The sequence below is a fragment of the Labrus mixtus genome, chromosome 4 (genome assembly GCF_963584025.1).
Source record: "Labrus mixtus chromosome 4, fLabMix1.1, whole genome shotgun sequence".
Taxonomy (NCBI): Eukaryota; Metazoa; Chordata; class Actinopteri; order Labriformes; family Labridae; genus Labrus; species Labrus mixtus.
Window position 1 is genome coordinate 5068377 of NC_083615.1, and position 20747 is coordinate 5089123.

A 20747-nucleotide genomic window follows, 5' to 3' on the forward strand; every position below is an offset into this window, starting at 1 on the left:
CACACACACACACACACGTCTTTGTTATTAAACCGTCATGAGCTCAGCCTGATTCAGCGTTTGCATTGCTGACATGTGTTTGTGTTGCATCTCTGAGTGGTAATTGCTGGGTGGGAGTCACCTCTTCATTACATAGTACCCCTCAGCGGACTGGAGTTCCCTGACTGTCAATCATTTCTCCCTTTCAAATTCCTGTCATTCCACATGGCCAGTACTTCCACCACACCCCAAGTCTGAGCCAAACGATTCTCACCACTGCACTCTTGAGGAAAAAAAAAATCTGCAGCAAAAGCTTATTTTAAGGGTTCCAAGAAGTCCTGCAAACAAGACCAGTCTGATGTGACTGTCTGTATGCCATCCAGAGACTGAAACTGGTGATTTTTGCCTGCTTATGGCATCTCAAGTTATACACAAATACCAGCCACAGCTCCCATCTCTCTACTCTTCGCCTCAGTCTCCCCATTATCCCCACCTCTCCTCTCATCAGGAGCCGTCTCCAAAGTGGCCGTGTGCCCTGTGGTTACCATGGCGACCAGCTCTTATCCAAACAAAGAGCCAGAACAAATTGGGTTTGAAGTCATACATGCACAATCTCTCTCTCTCCCCCCCCCCCCTCTCTCTCTCTCTCTCTCTCTCCCTCCCTCTCTCGCTCTCTCTCTCTCTCTCTCTCTCTCTCTCTCTCTCCTCCACATAAGGGCTCACTTCTCAGGGGGAAACAGCCATTGAACGCTGACTTTTGAGTGCGCGCTAAATTCAAAGTCCAGACTCTTGTTAGAAGGTAAAACAGACAAACAAAATGTTTCTCTGAGATTTAACACGCCAATGATTTTGTAATCCATCCGCATGAGGGTGCGTATGCAGCCTTGAACGTTCGGCTCAATTGTTTTTAACAAAACGTGAACTTTTTTTTTTTTTTTTTACGCTCATCTCTGCGTCAGCGACGCAAATAGTTTGGGACTTTCCACTACCGATGTTACACTCAGCCGCCCCGGGGTTTATTTATGACAACACGGATGGCTGAAAGCAAAGACGGGATCTGTTGTTTCTCGTCTTGGAAGTGACGCTGTGGCTGACGTGAATCAGTGGATGAGGATGATGGAGTGATCTTTTCAATGGGGACAAGAAATCGTCTGTGGTTACTGGCTAGTTTGTGTCAGGTAAGGTTTTTTTGTACTTCAGGTTATTGCAAAAGCCTTTTCATTAAGGTTATTATAATCCCTGTGAAATGTTGGAAATGATGTATATTTTTAACTTGTGACACCTAAAGTGACTTGTTCTCCCTCAGGTGGTAATGCTGACCTGTGAACAACACTTGGTCCCTGTTGAGGTTCAAGTTGTTTTTCAGTCCTTCCCCTCAACTCCAGAGCCAGACGCATACTCAGTCACCTGCAGGACTGCAAGTAACCATCTTGTAAGAACACCACTGGTGATCATAGCAGATATTTTCATCGCAGTTTAAACCGCTTTAGAAGTAAATTGTCACAATGTTTCTGCAGGTGTACGTGGAGCCCGTCAATCAATCAGCATGCTCTCCTGACTGCAAAATGACACTGCGATTGATCGAGGACCAGAGAGGATACACCATCACACTGAGATCCAGCAGAAATGACACCACTCTTGAGACAAAGATGTTTCACTTTAGTGAGTTTCTGTGAACCTGAATTAAAAGTACATTAGTGCTTGTTAATGAAGGCTTGTTGATGTTATCTTTTACCCGCTCCTTTCTCCTTCCCCCTTTGTGTTTGTGTCCAGTTCCAGTCCCCCTGTCTTCTCTCCATCTGAACGCCACAACCACGTCCGCTCTCCTGACATGGAAACTTCAGAAACAACAAAGCCTCTCCACCCTGAGTTTATACAACGCTCACACACAAACTGTAACACACATGAACATCAACTCTTCACGTACAAAATCTGAGTACACCGTGAGAGGTCTCCGGCCTGGCTCACACTTCAAGGTCAAAGTTGTGGTCGCTACGCAGCTCAAACACCTTTATTTGTCCTTGAAGCAGAGACTCGGCATCAGCATGGAAACAGGTATTGTACATTTTTGTTTTAACACGATCACATTGTTGATCTTCAACTTTTAAAATGGACTGCATGTCATGAAGTAATCCGTCTGTGTTAATTACAATGATTTGTGTTTCCAGCTCAGTGCGCCCCTGGCTGGTTGGCCAATGGGAGAAGCTGCTACATCGTGAGAAGGACAGGTTTAACCTGGAGGGAAGCCCAGCTCGGCTGCAGACACCTGGCAGCTGGAAGTCACCTGGCTGACCTGAAGACCTCAGAAGATCAGTTTTTTATATTTTCCCACCTGCTGAGCCAAAACAACCTGCTGCTGCTGTGGACTGGCCTCAACGACGAGCAGGTAATCCTTGTTAGGGAATGTACAGGTACTGAGGAGGATAGATTCTTTTTCATTTCAACTGTGAAGAGACATTAGTAACCTTGTTATTATCACTTATCGACTAGAAGTTTTCAAAAACACATCAAAACTATTATTTTTGTCCACAGAGTTGCTTGTCCTGTATTTTTTTAAACCTTGTTTTTTCTGGATGTTTTTAGATATGTAAAAGACATCGTCAGTTTTCCATTATCTTCTCAGTTCACATTGCAAGATACTTGATAATGTGTCATCAAGAATGTGAATAGTTATGCATAATGACATCACCCAGTTCTCAGTGGATCTCATTTGAGAATTTTCACACTATTTTAATGATGATGGTAACATTTTCTTAATAGCATTTTGTAATTAAGATAGTGATTTGTCAAGAAAACCATCAGATTAAATATTTATTAGGTATGAATTCTTTATATACTCTATAGTTACATTTTTGCAGGAAAGCAGATTGGAATATTTTCCTTCACAACATTTTATCACACTTTCTGCAAGTTCCTGTCACTTTTAATACTCAAGAGTACTCTTCTAGGTCTTCTGTATGTGCCTACTGAGATTGTATTAATATTTTGTTTAACCTTTAATTAACCAGGAAATATAATAAACATTATGCAAACCTTTTGTATAAAGGAATCTTTATCAGGAAACAATTATTTTATGTTTGACGAATTGGTCAAAATAAATCATTTTGATCATCAGTAAAGTTCTGTTACTTCCCTGTGAGGTGATAATAATAGTTTACTTTCCAAACAGTTAAATCGCTGTGGCAGCAGTTACTCCTTTAACGGGAGTTTTGTTTTCAAATACTTTCACTTTAATGACAGGGAGACGGGGGGGATGTGTGTCATGTCCACAGATGGAGGGGCGACCTCTGTGGTCTGATGGCTCAGCCTATAACCTGACCAAAGCTGTGATGTCATCACTGCCAGCCAATGAGACGGACTGTTTCGCTCTTCAGATGAATGCCACAGGACCTGGATACTTTCTTACTCCATTTTTCTGTAACATCCCTTTACCCTTCATCTGCCAGTTCCAGAGTAAATAAGTTCTGCATTGTCACTTTACAAATCAGAGCTTTTGCATTTATGTTATTTGACAATTTCTTAGGATATCGCTAATAAAATTATGAATGCACTCTGATAAAATATTAAAATATAAAATATGTGTGTATAAGTGCAAAATACTTCATAATAATTTTCCCCTTACTTTCTCCTCAGGTAACCTTAATGTTATTCTTCTTCTCTCTTTTTCACAGCCCCTCCAGTCTCTGCCCTTTTCTCCTTCGACCTGGTTCAGGTGACAGAGCATCATGTCGAGCTTCGATGGAGTGACCTCTTATCCTTAAACTCACATAATCTTTCCTCTTTTGGGATATTCCTTCAGTATCAAGAGGAGGCTATCGAAGAGTTGGGACAAGTGGGGGAAGATAGAAGCGGGAAGTCAAAAGACAAGAAGGTGACACAGAGCAAGAGTAGTATTAAAAAGATTGTCAGGGTCCCAATTTCCCTCTCTTCCAGAGGGGTGACTGTGGCAGGTTTGTCTCCAGGGAGTGTCTACTCCTTCACTCTTCTAGCCTCTCACCCTGCAGGCCCCACCTGGAGCTTGGCACAAACACAGACTGCCTTTACTAGTGAGTCTGCTGTCAACTTGTCATTGTCTATGCTAACAACATTTCAATGCAAACAGGTGTTAATTTAAAATGCAATGTTCTCATTTTTTACAGGACCTCTTCCTCCTCAGAATATAACCGTTGGCCTCGTTACTGTCAGTCAGATTAGTTTGCACTGGATGCAGAAAGACGCACAGTTTAAGGTTGGATGTACATTTGTTGTGCGCTACGTGGACTTGACTTCAAATCTAGAGAGAATAGTTGGAATGCGCAACATCTCCAAGTTACCTGAAGCGGTTGGGTTGCAGTCGTACAACGCTGTGATTGGAGGTCTTAAGTCCTACAGGAGATACACGGTCGAAGTGTACACAGTCACCCAGCATGGGATAGAGAGCTGTGGACAGACACCTGTGACTGTATGGACTGGTAAGCTATGTGATGTTACGGATTTTTGGTCAAATCAAGAATTTGTTCTGTGATGTCAAAATTCTTGCTGTTGGATTTTTTTGTGAGGTGGTTTTTGAGGAAATGCCTTTCTGAAGCTTAAGTTGCTACAAATGTGTTCTTAAGTTGCACACTTGTACTGAATGTAAATTGCATTTTGTTTTTTGCAACCTGAGGAGTGTGTCAAGTAGGATTTTTTTAGATGTCTTTTTGGTCTTTCTTGCCATAATTGAGAGAACGGTAAAGTTGATACAGTTGGAAAAAGGGAGAAAGTGGGGGATGACATGCAGTAAATGGCCAAGGGTGGGAATCAGTCTATAGCCTCTGTATATAATACCTGGAGTTTAACCACTGAAAAAAATCATCTTTAAGAGTGTAGTTTTAAATATAGAGTCAAATATACATATGGAAAATCAAGTTACACTAATTCTATAATACTGCTAGTGGAGATAATTTTCACTAAAAGATAGTTACTGTATGAGAAAGTCATTTTAAAAACAGTTTCAGCATCAATCCAAAGGTCCCTAGGGTTTACTGCATTTGTTCCTGCCCTAATGAATAGTCATTATAGTCAAACTAAGTGGTTTCCAAATATGTTTGCATGACCCTGGCCGTATAGGACATTGTGCTCAATATATCTGGGGTTAAAATCTTGAATCACACTTGGTATTTTTTTATTGTCAATAATAATTATTTTTTTTACCACTTTCCTTCCTTTAACATCTTTTTTTTTGTTTTTTTCAAAAATATTTTTATTGTACTTTTCACTTTTAAACACAGATACAGACAGTTCAAACAGTGAAACAGAACAAACAACACACATTGGCGACAAATTACATTTCTCATCTATATCTCAGACACATGGCACACCCCATACATTATAGACAAAATAGTTATGCCTGTAACCACAAAGTATGGCACGAAGAATGCCATGGCATCCAAGCTTGTGCAGGAAACAGTGTATAATAACCACAGTTGACAGTGAGGCAGCATTTTTTTTTCTTTTACATTGAACATTTTTTAGCATTAAAAGCAATGTCTTTTAAGCAAGATTAGAAAACCGCATAAAATAAAGGGCAACAAATAAAAAATTAAAATACATTTGAAAAAAATAATGTATCCCTTTGTCTGTTTTCTGGGCTGTGATCCATCATTCCCTTTAGTACAGAATTTGTAAGTCTTTTACCACTATATCTAAAGAAGGGTGTCCAAATTTCCAAAAAATCATCACCTTTACACTTGAACCTGTATGACTTTAACATCTTTTGATTGTGTCCATTCCTTCAACATTCTGCATTTACAGAAATGTTCTGATTGTTCTTGCTAACTAAAGGACATATGTTTTAAATTTGACGGTATGTTCTCAGTAGTTGGCCCAGCTAGGATTTGCAGACTTTGATCTGACATAACCTCGTTTTGACAACTTTTATCTAACAACTTAATGATGTTCTCCTTTTTGTGTTTTTAGAGATGGACGCCCCTTGTGGTCTTGCCGTGTCAAGCGCGACAGGAACTCTGACAGCGTGTTGGTCCAGCCCGCCTGATGACCCACCAGACGGTTATAATGTCACATCCCAACCCCTCGTTGACCCCACATCAACTTCACGGTCTTCTCTGTGGGTAAACCAGTCCAGTACTGCAGCACTCTGGGTTAATGAGTCTGTGTGTGTTGATCTGGGCTCATTTACTCCAGGCCAGACTTATGAAGTTGGAGTGGTCTCACTGATTGGAAAGGACAAGAGCAAGAGGACCAGCATTAAACATACCACAAGTAAGAGAAACAGAATGACTTTCTGACCGTAAACACAAGTCAGGGACACATGAACATTTTGCTCAGTGAAATCATTCCTCGTGTTGATGGCAGGGAAACGATCCATACCAAATGAGTTTTCATGGCGAATGATGAGGGACAGAATCCAAAGTCCTTAATTTGTTCTTCAAAGCTTTTCTGAAGCCAGTATGAGGCTCTTTCTTTGTCTCTCTCCACAAAGTGTTTCCTTTTGAGTTGCAGGGACTGTAAGATAAAGAGGGACGTTCTGCACTAAACAGGCTGTAACTCTGGAAGATATCCATTTGATTTGACTAATCTGTAAAGCATGGAGCCTCATATTGGCATCAGATACCGTTCTGAATATTTGCTTGGCAGAGGGAGGAATCGTGACTTTGTTTGAACGATTAAAAACCCGTTTCAATGTTTATGATTACGCCTGCCTCGATTTAAAACACATCCTAGAAATTGTTACCTATTTGTAAAATGATTTTTGTATTTTTCCTCTCTGCCCTTGAAGAGCCCCTGCCAGTTCAGGTAGTGGTCCCTCTTTCAGTGGGCGCAAACTCCGCACAGTTGTTCATCCAGCATCCACAGCTGGGCGTGATCGATGGAGTCACAGTGTGTGTGTGTCCAGGAGTGTGTGACACTGCTTGTGAGGGAACATGTGGGTACACGTGTGACTGGTACTCCCTGCCTGCTGGTGTCCACATCATAAGTCTAGGCAGCCTCAGCCCAGGATCTGAGTACCAGCTGGGGGTGTACAGCACCAGCAGAGAACAGTTGGGAGCACCTTACTACACACATCCCTTTAAAACAGGCGAGTTCCACACACTCTTTAAAAAAATTATTATTTCTTCATCGCAAAATGTCATGTGTAGATTTTTTTTCTTAATTTGCTCCATTTACTAAAATGTTAAATTTGATTAATTTTTGTATTTTTATTCTTTTTTTCTTTTCTTATTTTCACCTCTTTTCTGTCTTTATGATAATAGAGGCAATGCAGTCATCAGGATTCCCTCTTAAAAACAGTTAGTAGTTTTTACTATGTAAGAGGAGTAATTAGAATTGGTTTTTTTGGGGTATTTTTATTTTCAGGTCTGGCTCCTCCTATCAGAGTGAGGGAGGGTGTGGTCACAGAGTCGTCCATAGAGCTGGTTTGGGACCCAGCTGAAGGACTGGCTCACATCTACGAGGTCATCTGCCTCAACTGTGACCATTCACACATGGTAAAACAAATAAGAAAAATTCAAATGTGCATGTTCTCACCTGTACATGAGGCTAATAATTAATTTTCATTTTTTTGATTTTTGTGTGAAAAATGATCAACTGTTAAAATGATAGTGAGGCTGTTAGACAGATTTGTTGTTTATATATATAATGTGTGCTGCAGGTGCAGAAAGTGTTCAATGAGAGTGCAACATTTTCAAGTCTGACTCCAGGCGGCCTCTACCACTTTTCAATACGAACAGAGAAGGAGGCCTTCACAGACAGTTCACCCATCAATATCAATATCACAGCAGGTAAATACACACACAAGCGCGCACATACATAAACACACAGTGATCAATATGTTTACTACATTACTTATTGTTTTTTTTGTTTTTTTTTATATCCCAGCTCCCGCTTCAGTCGAGGTGTCACTTGTCAATAAAACCACATCATCCCTGTGCGTTTGTTGGAGCACGGTCAGGGGAGTGGTGAGCACACTCATCCTGTCATTAAAAAACACAACGTCAAGTCATGAGCTGATCGTCTCTGATCAGGAGCCAAGGTCAGTGTCACTCAATTCAAATATTTTCACCGTTTTATGAGACTGGAATCACAATTTTGAGAACAAATTTTTTTATTTTTTTTTAAATAGCATATGCCCACAGATTTGTCATAGTTTGTACCTAAATACTCTGACTGTTGGAGGCTTTGTGTCCACACAGATATTACTGCTTTGAAGGCCTCGCTCCTGGAAGCCTGTACACAGTAGAAGTTATTAGCACCAGCAGGGAAAGAAGGAGTAAACCTTCTACTTTAACCCTCCATACAAGTAAGTTTACTAATTTTAGAGGTATGAAGCGCCCTGAACCAAATGCATTTTGTGTGTGTGAGTTCTCACATGTGCTCATGGACTTGGATAACCAAATGAATGTGGTTGTGAATGAACAGTTGGAAGGGAACAGAAGTATGCAAATACAACTAGAAAATAAATTAGATCATCAAATAAGGGGAAAAAGGAAATGATTTTGGTGTGTATTCGGTTTCATTTCACAGACCGATAAGGGATTTATTATAAAGTTGTGTCAGTGTAAGATGGTTGAATCAAATAAATCATTGTCTCACAGGACATACAAGCACATGCTTTGCAGCTTAGATACACCAGATAAAGAGGAAATTAAGCACCTGTCTCTTTGCCTTCCTGATTTTACTTCATAAGCTGTTAAATCCAGACTGTATATAACATGGATGTATTCTCAATGACGTCACCCATTGGTTTCTGAAGCGGACTTTTGAGACACATCGATGTCAGTTGCTTTATTGGAAATGCTGTCTCAAACAAACTTTTGGGCAGCTTGGAAACAGGCAAAGAGATGGAAGTAGTGTAGGCCAGACCAGCAGTCAGATCAGCCAGACCCTTACTATCAATTATCCTTCATAAAATCAAAACAGACAAGTTAAATTCACCTGATAATTTCGTACCATTAAAGAAAATAGCTCGATTTTTGATCTGGACTCAGGACGTGTTTATGTGAAAATATCAATTTTAGAATGGGTATGTGTTTGACTTGCAGTGCTTTTGCAGCTAGGCCCAAGTTGATACTTGAGGAACTGTTTTACATAAATACTGTTCATTGCTATTTGGTAAAAAATGTTCCTTTAAGTTACAAAGTATTTTTTAATCTTTGTACTCATTTACTTAAACTACTCTCACCCAGCTGACTCAAGTCACCTTATTAAAAAAAAAGTTATTAAAGTGTGTATTACAGGTTAAAGGATGGTAAGTGTGCAGTACATGTTGTCATATGCTAAAGGGAATCTTTCCTTCAGAGCCTGGAGAGCCACAAGAAGTGAGTCTTTCAGAGCAGGCAGTGACTTTGGTGTTTGTCACCTGGAGCCCACCGCCAGGCCGGGTGGAGGGGTACACGGTAAGACATGAATACTGCTGCTGCATCTGTTTCAAAAAGCAATCACAGATGGACCCAGACACATTAGGTTACACACTGTAGTAACTTCTGGGCAGATGAGCATAATGATCTAAGTCATTTTTCTTACACAGAACATTACTGGTACCGGTAATTACATTTTTTTTAAGGACAGAACAGGCCAATCAGCCCCAGTCAGGTTTTGTACTCACCTGTTGGTTACTCAGCAACCGTTGTCGTCACACCACAGATTGGGTTACCAACCCTTTAAAGATATATGACCTCTGTAGAGCCACAGCCAGGAGGAATGACCAAGCACATTTTGTGCACACAAATACAAAAACACATCTACAAAAATAGACAAAAAATTGGTTGAAATAAAGTAATGTTAATGTAAAATGTGTCAAGTTTTGAATTTTGTAATAAAACTTGAAAGTGACTGATGATTTTTGTTGTTGTTGTTGTTTTCTCAGCTCGTTTTTGGCCTGCTTTCTACAGACAGGAAGTTGTGGATTGAGGTGCTTGTCCGGGGCACAAGTTATGAGATTAGAAAACTGATCCCAGGGTCGGACTACGGTGTGAGTGTTTGGAGTGTGCTGGACTCAGACACCAGTCAGGAGGTGCACAGAGAGTTCAGCACACGTAAGAGACACACCTTATTTCTGAGAAGATTTTTAATGCACTGTCCTGAACGGGGGAAACAAACTTCGATGGTGATTCTTAAAGCTCCAGTGAAATGTTTTTTGGTTGGATTTGACAGACTGAAATGAATTATAATGCCTCTATATGACCTACAAAAGCAACCACATTATCATCGACAAGAATTATAATTTCTATTAAGTAGATTTGTGAGTTAAGGCATGCTGCATGAACAGAAACTTTGTTTACAGTGACCATGACAAAGATTCACAGTGACTGAGAAGTTTGACCGCTCAAAGTCAGCAGAACTACATTTGTATTAGTAAACACTACCTACACATTTATAGGACAAAATCTGCCATGGGATAATAAACTACTATTATAGGATACTACTAAATAGTAGTTCACAAACCAGAAGTTCATCAGAGGATCTTCAAGTAATTTAAAGAATTTCCTGTTTTAAGCTTTTCAATGTCATTTTGAAGTTATTTTACATTATTTTACATTCTCAGCCTGTATTTTACTTCGTTTGTGGTTTAATCACGGCTTGAATGCTGAAAACTTTAAGGTATAATTGTTTTCCAGGACCAGCAGGAATATGCACCCTCCATGTTGGAAACGTCAACACTTCTTCCGTGTCTGTGAGCTGGGATGGTGCGCTTGGAGGGTTTGACTTCCACAGAGTCACGGTGGCCAACACCTCCGCCGCGAACACGCTCACCGTGCCCAAGGAGGAGCGGGTTGCTGTGGTTACGGGACTGGTGGACGGCTGCAGCTACAACGTGAGCGCCGAGCGAGTGAGGGGAGTGACCGCGGGGAGCGCTGCCTTTCTTACCGTGACCACAGGTAGAGGGAACAACTACCGCGTCGGTCAACGACCCGAATACTATCACCTGCTCCGATCTCTTCTTCAGTAAATGAGCGACACTTTCTCCACTTCCCTTAACTCTGCGCCCCTCTCTCTCTCTCTTTCCTGTCCACCATGAGTGCCGGCACGTGTACGAGGACTGCGTGAGATGAATGTGTCTGCACGTGAGTTCTCGCTGCGTTGGGAGCAGGCAGAGGGGTGTGTGGATCATTATCAAGTGAGGCTGCTGCCAAACCAAGGAAAAGTCACAGTGCACCCCGCACGTGAGGGATACATACAGGTACACACACTAACAACGTCATGTTTGAATGTACACCTTATAAACTCAATATAACAACTATACCATCAGAGGCAGCCGGGCATCAAAGGCTGGCAGCTGATTTACTATTCTGTATGTACACACACACAAACATACACACATTATATATCTCCTGCCGTTCAAACCAAGTCCTTCCCCACACTAGCTCTTCCCGTCTGCCAGGTGTCAGTTATCCCCCGAAATGTAACCTTACACACCCTGCACACATACAGCACACAGAACACAGAGTTGAGTAATAGATCTCATTATTTATTGAGTTGGCCTTATGAGCTCAACCCTGAATCATTAATTTGCTTAAGCAGCTTTCCCTAGAGAGAGAGAGAGAGAGAGAGAGAGAGAGAGAGAGAGAGAGCAGGGGGGAGAACGTTAGCCTTGTGCTAATGAAAGGACCCACTGCCCTCCCTGGCCAGAACCTAAAAATTTGGAATACCTCAAGCTTAGAACTGTTAATATCCTATGCTGGGCCCACTAACCCTGCAACCTTTACTCATGCCACTAACCAGCCTCTAGATCTTGAGGTGTTTTTTTTTCTTCGTTCTGCTCAGTGGAATACCTGTAGACCACTACTAATGATTATTTACTAACTCTGGATGCTGCTGTACCTGGGAGGCCTCTAACCTGCTGTGTCTAAACTTAAGCTAACCCTGCTATCCAGCATGGCCTTCACTCGTCTCATCCTGCTGCTCACACTCTGCTTGGGGCAGATAGACTCACAGGTAAGACTTCATCATATTATCTTGCACTGGCGCACAGTCTATTAGACTTAACATGCATCCACATTTAGGAGGCTTGCAGCCACAGTCAAAAGTCAAATACACAGAAGACCAGGCGCAGATGTTAAAAAAAAAAAAAAAATGCTTAGTCATAATTCGGGGAGGTAACATAAGGTAATAGTGCGGCACATTGCCATCTACCACACTGATCTCTGAGGTGTTAATGTTGGCCACAACACACATTAAAGCAAATACACTGCAACACCAGGGTATGCCAAGCGAAGTATTAAGACAAACAAGTGCAACCACATGCAGAAACAAGGTGTCATCCATTCACAACTTGAGATTCTTCATACCGAAACAGATGGCTGAGGATCTTCCTCAAATAGAGTTGTGGTGATGTATCAGTATGCCACATGATACTTCACAACAACAGAAGGCTGAGTAAGTGCTGTTGCAGATCTTTACAAAGTGAATTCCCATCTCTACGGTGAGATTTATTCTCGCTTGTATTTACAGAAAATGATCAGAGGATTACTGTTTTTTCTCCACTAAGTTGTTCAGCAGAGATCCTGATCCAGGGGTGTATGTATCTCATTTATCTTCTGCCGCTGTCAGTCGGTGATCTAATTTGAAAAAAAGGAGAGGTTCAAATGAGAAAAGAAATATTCACATCATATTTTTAAAAGGGAAATATAAGTACTTACATCTTTAGGCTAATAGGCAAAACTATTCAATTCAAGTTTGAAAAAAAAGAGAAGAAGAAGGAACTTGGTTCTTTTAACACTTGACAAACGTGCAAGTGCTTTTTGAAAAAAATGTTTTTATGTTAAAGGAACAGTGACTTCAGGCTTGGATGCAAAAAGAAGCATAAACAAATGACAGATGGAAAAACAAGGAATGGAAAATTAGTTAAGAGCGTTATGTATTTGGATCAAGCTTTTAAATTATTTACATCCTGTTACGTTTGTTTAATTCAAGAATCATTCAGAAGTCAGAGTGCGATAAATAGAGGTTGTGTAAAAAATCGATACAGTATAGTATCGCAATATTTTGTGTGGCGATATTTTATTGTCTCATGTCCGCCAAGTATCGATATTTTTAATATGATATTTTAGATATGCTTTTTTTATTTTTAACTGCTGAAGGGGTTGCGCAATCCATTTTGAACAAGTTGCATTGTTAATAATTAATGTTCAAGTTCGACTGAAATACAAATAAAAAGACGGTGAGAAGAACAGATTTTACGTTATTTGACAAAACAGTTCTTGATTTAGTTTAGTGTAGTGGACATAATGTGCAGTGAAAAAGCTTAATCGCAATATATTGTATTGCAATTCTGAGCGTATCGCAAAATGTTAAAAATCACAATAGAATCGTATTGTGTCTCAGGTATCGCGATGATATCGTATCGTGGGGACACTGGTGATTCCGACCCCTAGCGATAAATGACCTTTCTTATCTCTATTGTACTAGTTAAAAATGAACTACAGAAACTAAAACGCACAGGATTCACCCCAACAAGCCGATCACCATACTGAAACTGTGAGAGCAAGGTTTTAAACATTTAAGGTAATGATTCACAGAAATTAGAAACTGAGTTGAATGTAAGGAATAACTAAAAGAAATACAGCTTCTGCTTAACGAAAGCTAAAATGATTAATGGAAAAATGAACAAACCTATCAAAAAAAAACAACCTAAAAAACAAAGATTAAAATGTCTTTAAAATGATCTACCATCTAGACACACACTCACAACTGGATAAGGAGTTATAGTTGTGGTATATTAGAAAAAAAAAGGTTTGGAACCACTTTTCTAGAGTATATTACCAACAACAATATGTGTGTATGTTGTGACAGGGTGTGTGTATGTTTTGCTGTTTTTCACAGGCTGATGTGGTGAGTGTGAGTCCAGGCACACAATACACTGCAACAGTCACAGTATCCTCGTCTTCAGTCATCAGCCCTGGAGTCAGCCGCATGATCAATACCAATGAGAGCGGTGAGAAATGCACATGCTCACATTCTTTGGTTTTGTTTTTGTTTTTTTGGGGTGTACAAAGTTTCGGCAGGTTCTCTTCTGCCCTCTGCTGTTTAACTCACTCCTCCGAAGAACACATGACCGAACACTCAGGGACAGAAATTAGCACAGTAGATGTGTGTGTGTGCATGTGTGTGCGTGTCCATGTTTGTGTGTGTGTGTGTGTGTGTGTGTGTGTGTGTGTGTGTGTGTGTGCGTACTCTCTTCTCTGTTTAATTCCTCTAAGGTAACTTAAACCTGGGCTTTTGAACCGCAGGATGAATGGGTCTGCAGTGAATGTCAGTGAAATGCCACTGCTGTGTAAGGCCTTGTTCATCAGAGATCGGCCGAAATCACACACTTACACACAACCACACACACACACACATGCACGCCCTGATGATCACGCTTACAAGGACATCGAGAATATCCTTAAAATGATTCTGTGTTCTGTTGGTTTTGGTAAACAAAAGTTTGATATCACATATTGTATTTTTACTGTGATGGACAATAATGTGTCGATGTTGATGAAGAAAGTGAAAAGACTGGATGAGAAAAGACACTCTTTCCTTCCTCCTCTTCCTCACACATGTCCCCTCTGTTCCTCCAGTCCCTGGTCCACCTTCAAGTCTTGAAGGAGAGGCTGTCGGATCTAACGGTATCCTGCTCTCCTGGACGATGCCATCTGATGCGAAAAATATTGACGGATATGTCATCCGGTAATTCATCTTCTTGGAAAACTTGTCATGGGTTGTTGTATTGCTAAAACATGAGGAATGACTCAGAAGATGATGCATTTTTTCAAGACCGAAAAAAGTATTCAGATCATTAAATTTACTGTTAAAATAGTCATACAGAAATTCAGAACAAATTATTGCCTACCGACATCCTAAATCTTAAATAAAGCTCCTGTCAGCTTTCATATTTTGTTAGTTTTGTGACCCTCGTAAACAAACTGGTGTGTCTTATCTCTTTGCTGATAATGTCCTGTACATGCAAAAGTTGAATTATATTGTGAGAAAATCCTACTGCTGTCTTTAACACTTAAATGTATCATGTTCTACTTCTTCTATGTGTGCTGTAACTCACTTATCCGGCAGTGACACAGTGGCAGCGGTCACTAGCATTACTGTAAAACATGTGTCTTGTTCCTTTTGTAGGTCATACAGAGGTATCTGTGTTATGTTCAGTCTGTTTCATAACCTGTTAAAAACCCCTCACAGTGGGTTAAAGTAAAGTACAGAAGAATTTCCAGCTAAATGTAGCAGAAGTAACAAGAGGAAAATTACTTGTAATGCCATGTGGCCCCTTTTACAGATCACTGGTGCTTTAATGTGTTAGCTGGATTTTGATTGTAGTAGATCTAGGTAGCGATTTTAGTTTTCTATCCTATTAAGTATGCAGGAGTTTAATTAGCAAAAACATTCTTTAATCAAAGAATTGCAACAATAGCAGATTTTTAGAACTGAATGAGAAAATCCTCATTAATAAGAAACGGCATTAACAACAAAGAATCGTTAAATATGTCAACGTTGCAATATTTACCAAGTGACTATAATGGAGTAGAAGCAGAGTCTCTCATTCAGCCTCAAACTGTTCATTAATGCATGATGTGAGTTTGAAGGTGATGATCTTAAAAAGGTGGTTTCCTGCTTTAGGTACAAGGAGGTGTGTCCCTATCCTGATCCCACCTTCACACAGGTGACCAAGTACCTGGACATACCAGAGACCCTGCTCACTGACTTCACCTCGGGTTCAACATACCACATCGAGGTTAGAACGTTCAAATGCAAGATTAAAAAAACTTTTTCCTTTGGTGAATTCTTATAAAAATGAAAACCAAACAGAAAATTCTGGATGTCACAAAACACAACAGAGAGTTTAAACAAAAACTGAAAACATAGGATACAACATACGATTAACCAATGATAGCTTTATATATAGGAAAACAGTAGGTATTTAGATTGTATTCCCTGATGGGATACTCCATAAACATATACATAAAAGACCGATGACTGGATGTGAGTGTATACACGTGAAGTTAAATATTAGAATGCATACTGTACATATACATCAGAGTCTCTGGAAACGTGCCTCCTGTATTATCATGTGAATGTGGCTCACTAACTCAGATCCAACAGCACAAGACTTTTCTCTCGATCCGGCTGAATACTGGTAATTGATCTTGATTGCATTATTCATCAGGTAAACAGATCTATGGATCAGCCCTGGCTCTTTCCACTGTCTGCTGTCACTGAGCTTGAATGTGATCGTGCTTATTAGTTTTCAGAATTCATTAACCCACACTGACCTTCATACAAATGGACTCTGAGAGCGACACACACATTGTTATCATAACCGCTCTACTCTATTGTGTGTTTCTGTGTGTTTCTGTGTCAAGTATCGTATTACTGCATCACACCTTAGTGAGTGTTTGTGGCTCAGTAAACCCTGTGCAAAGCTGAGTTCATTATTAAAGTCATCACATGCTACAAATACCTAACTCACGGTCAAAGTTATCTTTTATATTCTTAGCAGTAAAAATCCCTTCAATGTATTCTGAAACAAATATCAGTCCTCAAAAATAAGTTTGTCTTTTTAATTATTTTTTCTCTCTCTCTCTCTCTCTCTCTCTCTCTCTCTCTCTCCCTTTAGGTAGCAGCCATTTCTCCAGCTGGAATCGGGGCCTTCAGCAAGTCTTTGTACATAAAGACAGCTGAGTCCCGTGGGTATAAACACGCATGGCCAAACACTTGCATACTGATATATAAGAAAATACATTTTTTCACAGATTCAGTTTTTGAGGTTGTATGTACATTTATCTATGTTTGAACCTCCTGCAGCTCCTGGTTTGGTGACCAACTTGACAGCATTCGCTCAAAACCACACCAACGTCATGGTAACCTGGTTCCTACCACACCGCATCAACGGCCTTATCACAAAGTTTGCTGTCAAGGCTAAACACGCCCGTACTGGGCAGACGGTCCGTACACTGGAGGTCAATGCAGAGGACATCATGACCGGAGCACTTCCACACTGCAACGTACTTCATTATACTGTTGCCCTCTGTCGTCATTCTATTTCTGTAGTTCGTTTTTTTTTAAGAAATCATAGATGCTACCAAGGCAGAGTAGAAACTACATTGTTGTCTCATGTACGTTTCTCCATGTGTATGGTCATGAATGTTTAGGATGCAGCGGACATCCTTTCCCGTGCGACTCCCAGTCCCTTTGAGATAACAGCGTCATCACCCCCCATCACCCACTCAGCGGTACCCCCGGCAGCCTCCTGGAGTGTCCCCATATCAGTGGGAGTCGATCAGCTACGACCTTACACTGCGTATCTCTTCGAGGTGTCTGCCTTCACCTCTGACGGAGAGGGACAGATAGCCTCCACTATGGTTCGCATGCCAGAATCAGGTATGGGAAAAAGAAGCATGACAGCAATTTTTTGTGTTATTTGATTTACTGCATACAAAGTTGATTTTTACATACATTTTTTTTTTGTACGGCAGCCCCAGAAGACCCGCCACAAAACTTGAATATATTGACTATGACATCCAGATCAATCTCTGTGTCCTGGAGCTCTCCCAGCATCATTACAGGGAAATTTAGCTACATGCTCTACCTATATGGACCTACAGGTAATTGTTAACAATCTCTCAGACTAACTCAAATGCCTTTATCAACCGTCTCTTACTCTTCATTTATTCACAGCCAAGCATTACATACTCTTTTGTTTTCACCACAGGATATTTGTATGAAAACAGCACAGGAGACACGCAGTTTTCTTTTACTGGTTTGACCCCCTACACAAGCTACACGGTGGCTGTCCGAGCAAAAGCTGCTGGAGAAGTGGGTCCAGCAGCTGAGCAGGATGTAATTACACCCCCTGAAGGTGAGACCATTCTTAGAGTTACGTCACTACCCCATTTTCTTTTTTGGTTTTACAACTAGCTATCGAAAGGAAACAATAGCCATGGTGGTTTTTTTTTGAGTGTGTGTTTGCTTTGTTTTAAGTATAAGTCTACCTTGTCTGTTTGTGTGTAGCACCAAGTGCAGTGCAGGAGTTGAAGGCGGTGGCTGAGGATTCAGTTTCTATCCGTGTGAGTTGGAAAAGCCCTGCCGAGCCCAACGGTCGGATCACCCAGTACAAATTGCAGGTGCTGACTGAGGAGGTCCTGCTGCAGGATATAACCCTCACCTCAGAAATGGTAAGCCATACATGATTGTACTTGGCAATGTAATACATAGCAACCATGCCGGAGCCTCCATGTTAATCAAACACTGTTTGTCAATCATTTCAGATCATTACTGTACATATACACATTTTTTGGGGCATTGATCACACTCTCTTGATTGATGTTTGAACAGCCTTTTCACTATGATTTCATCAAACACTCCAACAACCTAATAAATAAATATACTGCTTAACGGTGCTTTGCCGTTTTCTCACCCACAGCTTGTTTTAGCAAGCATTTTTAGCCAATGACCTCATGGATTACATTAGCCTTCACTACACTACTGCTGTTTCCACTTCCCTTTAAATGCTAAAAGAAAAATTCTAAAGTCAGAGGCTCCATTAAAAAAAAACAGCCTCCATCTAAATGCAACCCGCAAGCCTTGTCCACTGATGTCCACTGATTCAACTCGACATTGTTTTAAGGGGCTGATGAGTCAAAAGTATTGAGTGCGCTTTACACAGCACCCAATCAGAAGGAATCAAAATCAGCAGACAGAATGTTAACACTACTTTTCTTCCTTCAGAACGCAACTGGTATGTATGAGGATGAGACCCAACCTCCTGATGTCCCGAACAATCCAAGGCGTAAGAGGAACGCCGAGCTCAGTGAGATGACGCCCGCGCCGACTTTTACAGCAACTCTTTCAGCTCGCAGACTGCCCACCGCCGTTACTGCTTCCGCTTTCACACGTTTCTGGCTAAGAAGCGCCGACCACATTACTAACACTGAAGCCCAACCAACTGCTGACTCCATGATCTCTGATGATTCCGGCATCACTTCAGTCACTTCTTTAGCCGCTAACAGCGAAGATATTCAATCTACCGTAGTGACTGCTGCATTTTCTTTTACATCTGTGCCACCTGCTTCACTTCCACCCTGGCTTACAAAGCAATCAAATTCTCAGGATATGACCTCAGACTCCTCACAATTGGCTCTGACCCCAGGCCAGCTCCGCATATCCACACATGATGCATCCATAACAGGACACTTTTCAACACGCATTGCAGCAGCCTCTGGTAGCACAGGTGGGAGAGCACTAACAGTAAAAACACCGCTTCTCTTAAGCCCCGATGGACGGATTATTAAATTGTAAAACTCCTGTGTGTGCATACTGTCTTCTATAACCATTTGTGTTTGCATGACTACTGTAGGCGTGACAGTGAGAGAGGAGGTGATGGACGTTCTGTCTGAGGAGCTGTCTTACCTGGTGGCAGATCTGAATCCCTTCACTGAGTACACATTCAGGGTCACTGCGTCTACCACGGTGGGAGAAGGTCCTGCGAGGGACATTAGTGAGAAGACAAGGGAGCAGGGTGGGTGGTCACATGTCGCTAAAAAAAAAGCCTGCCTAAAAATGTGCCTATCCATTTTTCGATTTGTTTCATAATGTGTGTGTTGTTTAGTCCCTAGCTCGGTGCTGGAAGTGTCCTATCAAAACATCAGCTCCACATCCATACTAGTGACCTGGGTGCCACCTCTTAACCCCAATGGGCTGATCACACATTACGCTGTGTATGGCCTCAACCTGCACAGTAATCAAGCCCTGCAGTGGGTTTCTGACACCACCAGCATACTGATAACAGGTAAACACCTTTGCTGCACACGTCTATGCAGTCATTGTGATATTTATGATACGAGTGTGATACTCATGTAAAACCATCTGTGACTGATAGATCTGGACAAATATACTGGTTATAAGCTCCGTGTAGCTGCGTCTACAGCTGTCGGAGAGAGCTCTCTGTCCGAGGAAGACGACATCTTTGTTTACACCTTAGAGGATGGTATGTGCTCAACTCAAACACAGATGATAAATAGAGCGATAAAAAGAAAATTGTAGTGTCGAAAAACATAAATAGTGACACAGTGTGGTTACAGATACGTGTTTATTAATTACCTGTCAATTCAGTCATTTAATTCAATGAAAAATAACTTTTGGATTATTCATTTTTAACCCTCGTTCAGAGCCCGACTCCCCTCCCGTGGACCTCATGCTGGATGACACCAGCCCCTCCACCGCTACATTGACCTGGTCCTCACCTGAGAAAGCCAACGGAGTGATCCAATATTATGAGGTCATGTATGAGAACGAGTCCTACTCCGCGTTGATGAACACGACCTCTAACATGGTCACTCTGATCGACCTGAAGCCGTTCTCATACTACAACGTATCCGTGAGGGCGTACACGCGCTACGGGCACGGCAACCAGACATCAGAAATGTTATACCTGCTGTCTGGAGAGGACGGTACGTTGACGGATATGCACCCACCTTGGCCAAAACACACATTTTGAAAAACACGTGGTGACGACATCCATTCACTGTGTTCACGTGGCATCCATTTCCCTGTGACATCACGATCAGGCTGCTCAAATGCTGCTATAAAGTGGTGTTTACTGTGTTCAAGGTTGTAAATCGTATAAATGTTGGGAACCTGTTACATTTTTTAAAAGCAACTGAAATGGATTATGGGAATTGCGCCCTTTTTTCAGATAAGACAACATATTTGCTGACTTACTTCCTTGAGATTTGACAGAGAAGACGCATCAGCTAACATCAGAATTCAGTCCATGTCTACCTACAATTACTGTTAGCTAG

At 41.2% G+C, this 20747-nt stretch overlaps 1 protein-coding gene across 1 annotated transcript in view; it reads left to right on the forward strand.

The window, feature by feature from the left end:
- Positions 1–1112: 1112 nt before the first annotated feature.
- ptprq (protein tyrosine phosphatase receptor type Q) overlaps positions 1113–20747 on the forward strand; it is a 40528-nt gene continuing 20893 nt past the window's right edge. The window contains exons 1-32 of the mRNA XM_061036965.1: positions 1113–1157; positions 1286–1411; positions 1497–1641; positions 1753–2034; positions 2148–2365; positions 3252–3432; positions 3651–4025; positions 4119–4430; positions 5917–6219; positions 6737–7036; positions 7315–7445; positions 7610–7739; positions 7837–7990; positions 8151–8257; positions 9256–9353; positions 9824–9992; positions 10575–10835; positions 10977–11137; positions 13780–13891; positions 14520–14628; positions 15568–15682; positions 16565–16634; positions 16753–16952; positions 17100–17328; positions 17424–17552; positions 17660–17806; positions 17959–18122; positions 18676–19177; positions 19304–19465; positions 19556–19735; positions 19826–19933; positions 20115–20396. Coding sequence (XP_060892948.1) covers positions 1113–1157; positions 1286–1411; positions 1497–1641; positions 1753–2034; positions 2148–2365; positions 3252–3432; positions 3651–4025; positions 4119–4430; positions 5917–6219; positions 6737–7036; positions 7315–7445; positions 7610–7739; positions 7837–7990; positions 8151–8257; positions 9256–9353; positions 9824–9992; positions 10575–10835; positions 10977–11137; positions 13780–13891; positions 14520–14628; positions 15568–15682; positions 16565–16634; positions 16753–16952; positions 17100–17328; positions 17424–17552; positions 17660–17806; positions 17959–18122; positions 18676–19177; positions 19304–19465; positions 19556–19735; positions 19826–19933; positions 20115–20396 — 6007 coding nt within the window. The remainder of the gene's footprint in view (positions 1158–1285; positions 1412–1496; positions 1642–1752; positions 2035–2147; positions 2366–3251; positions 3433–3650; positions 4026–4118; positions 4431–5916; positions 6220–6736; positions 7037–7314; positions 7446–7609; positions 7740–7836; positions 7991–8150; positions 8258–9255; positions 9354–9823; positions 9993–10574; positions 10836–10976; positions 11138–13779; positions 13892–14519; positions 14629–15567; positions 15683–16564; positions 16635–16752; positions 16953–17099; positions 17329–17423; positions 17553–17659; positions 17807–17958; positions 18123–18675; positions 19178–19303; positions 19466–19555; positions 19736–19825; positions 19934–20114; positions 20397–20747) is intronic.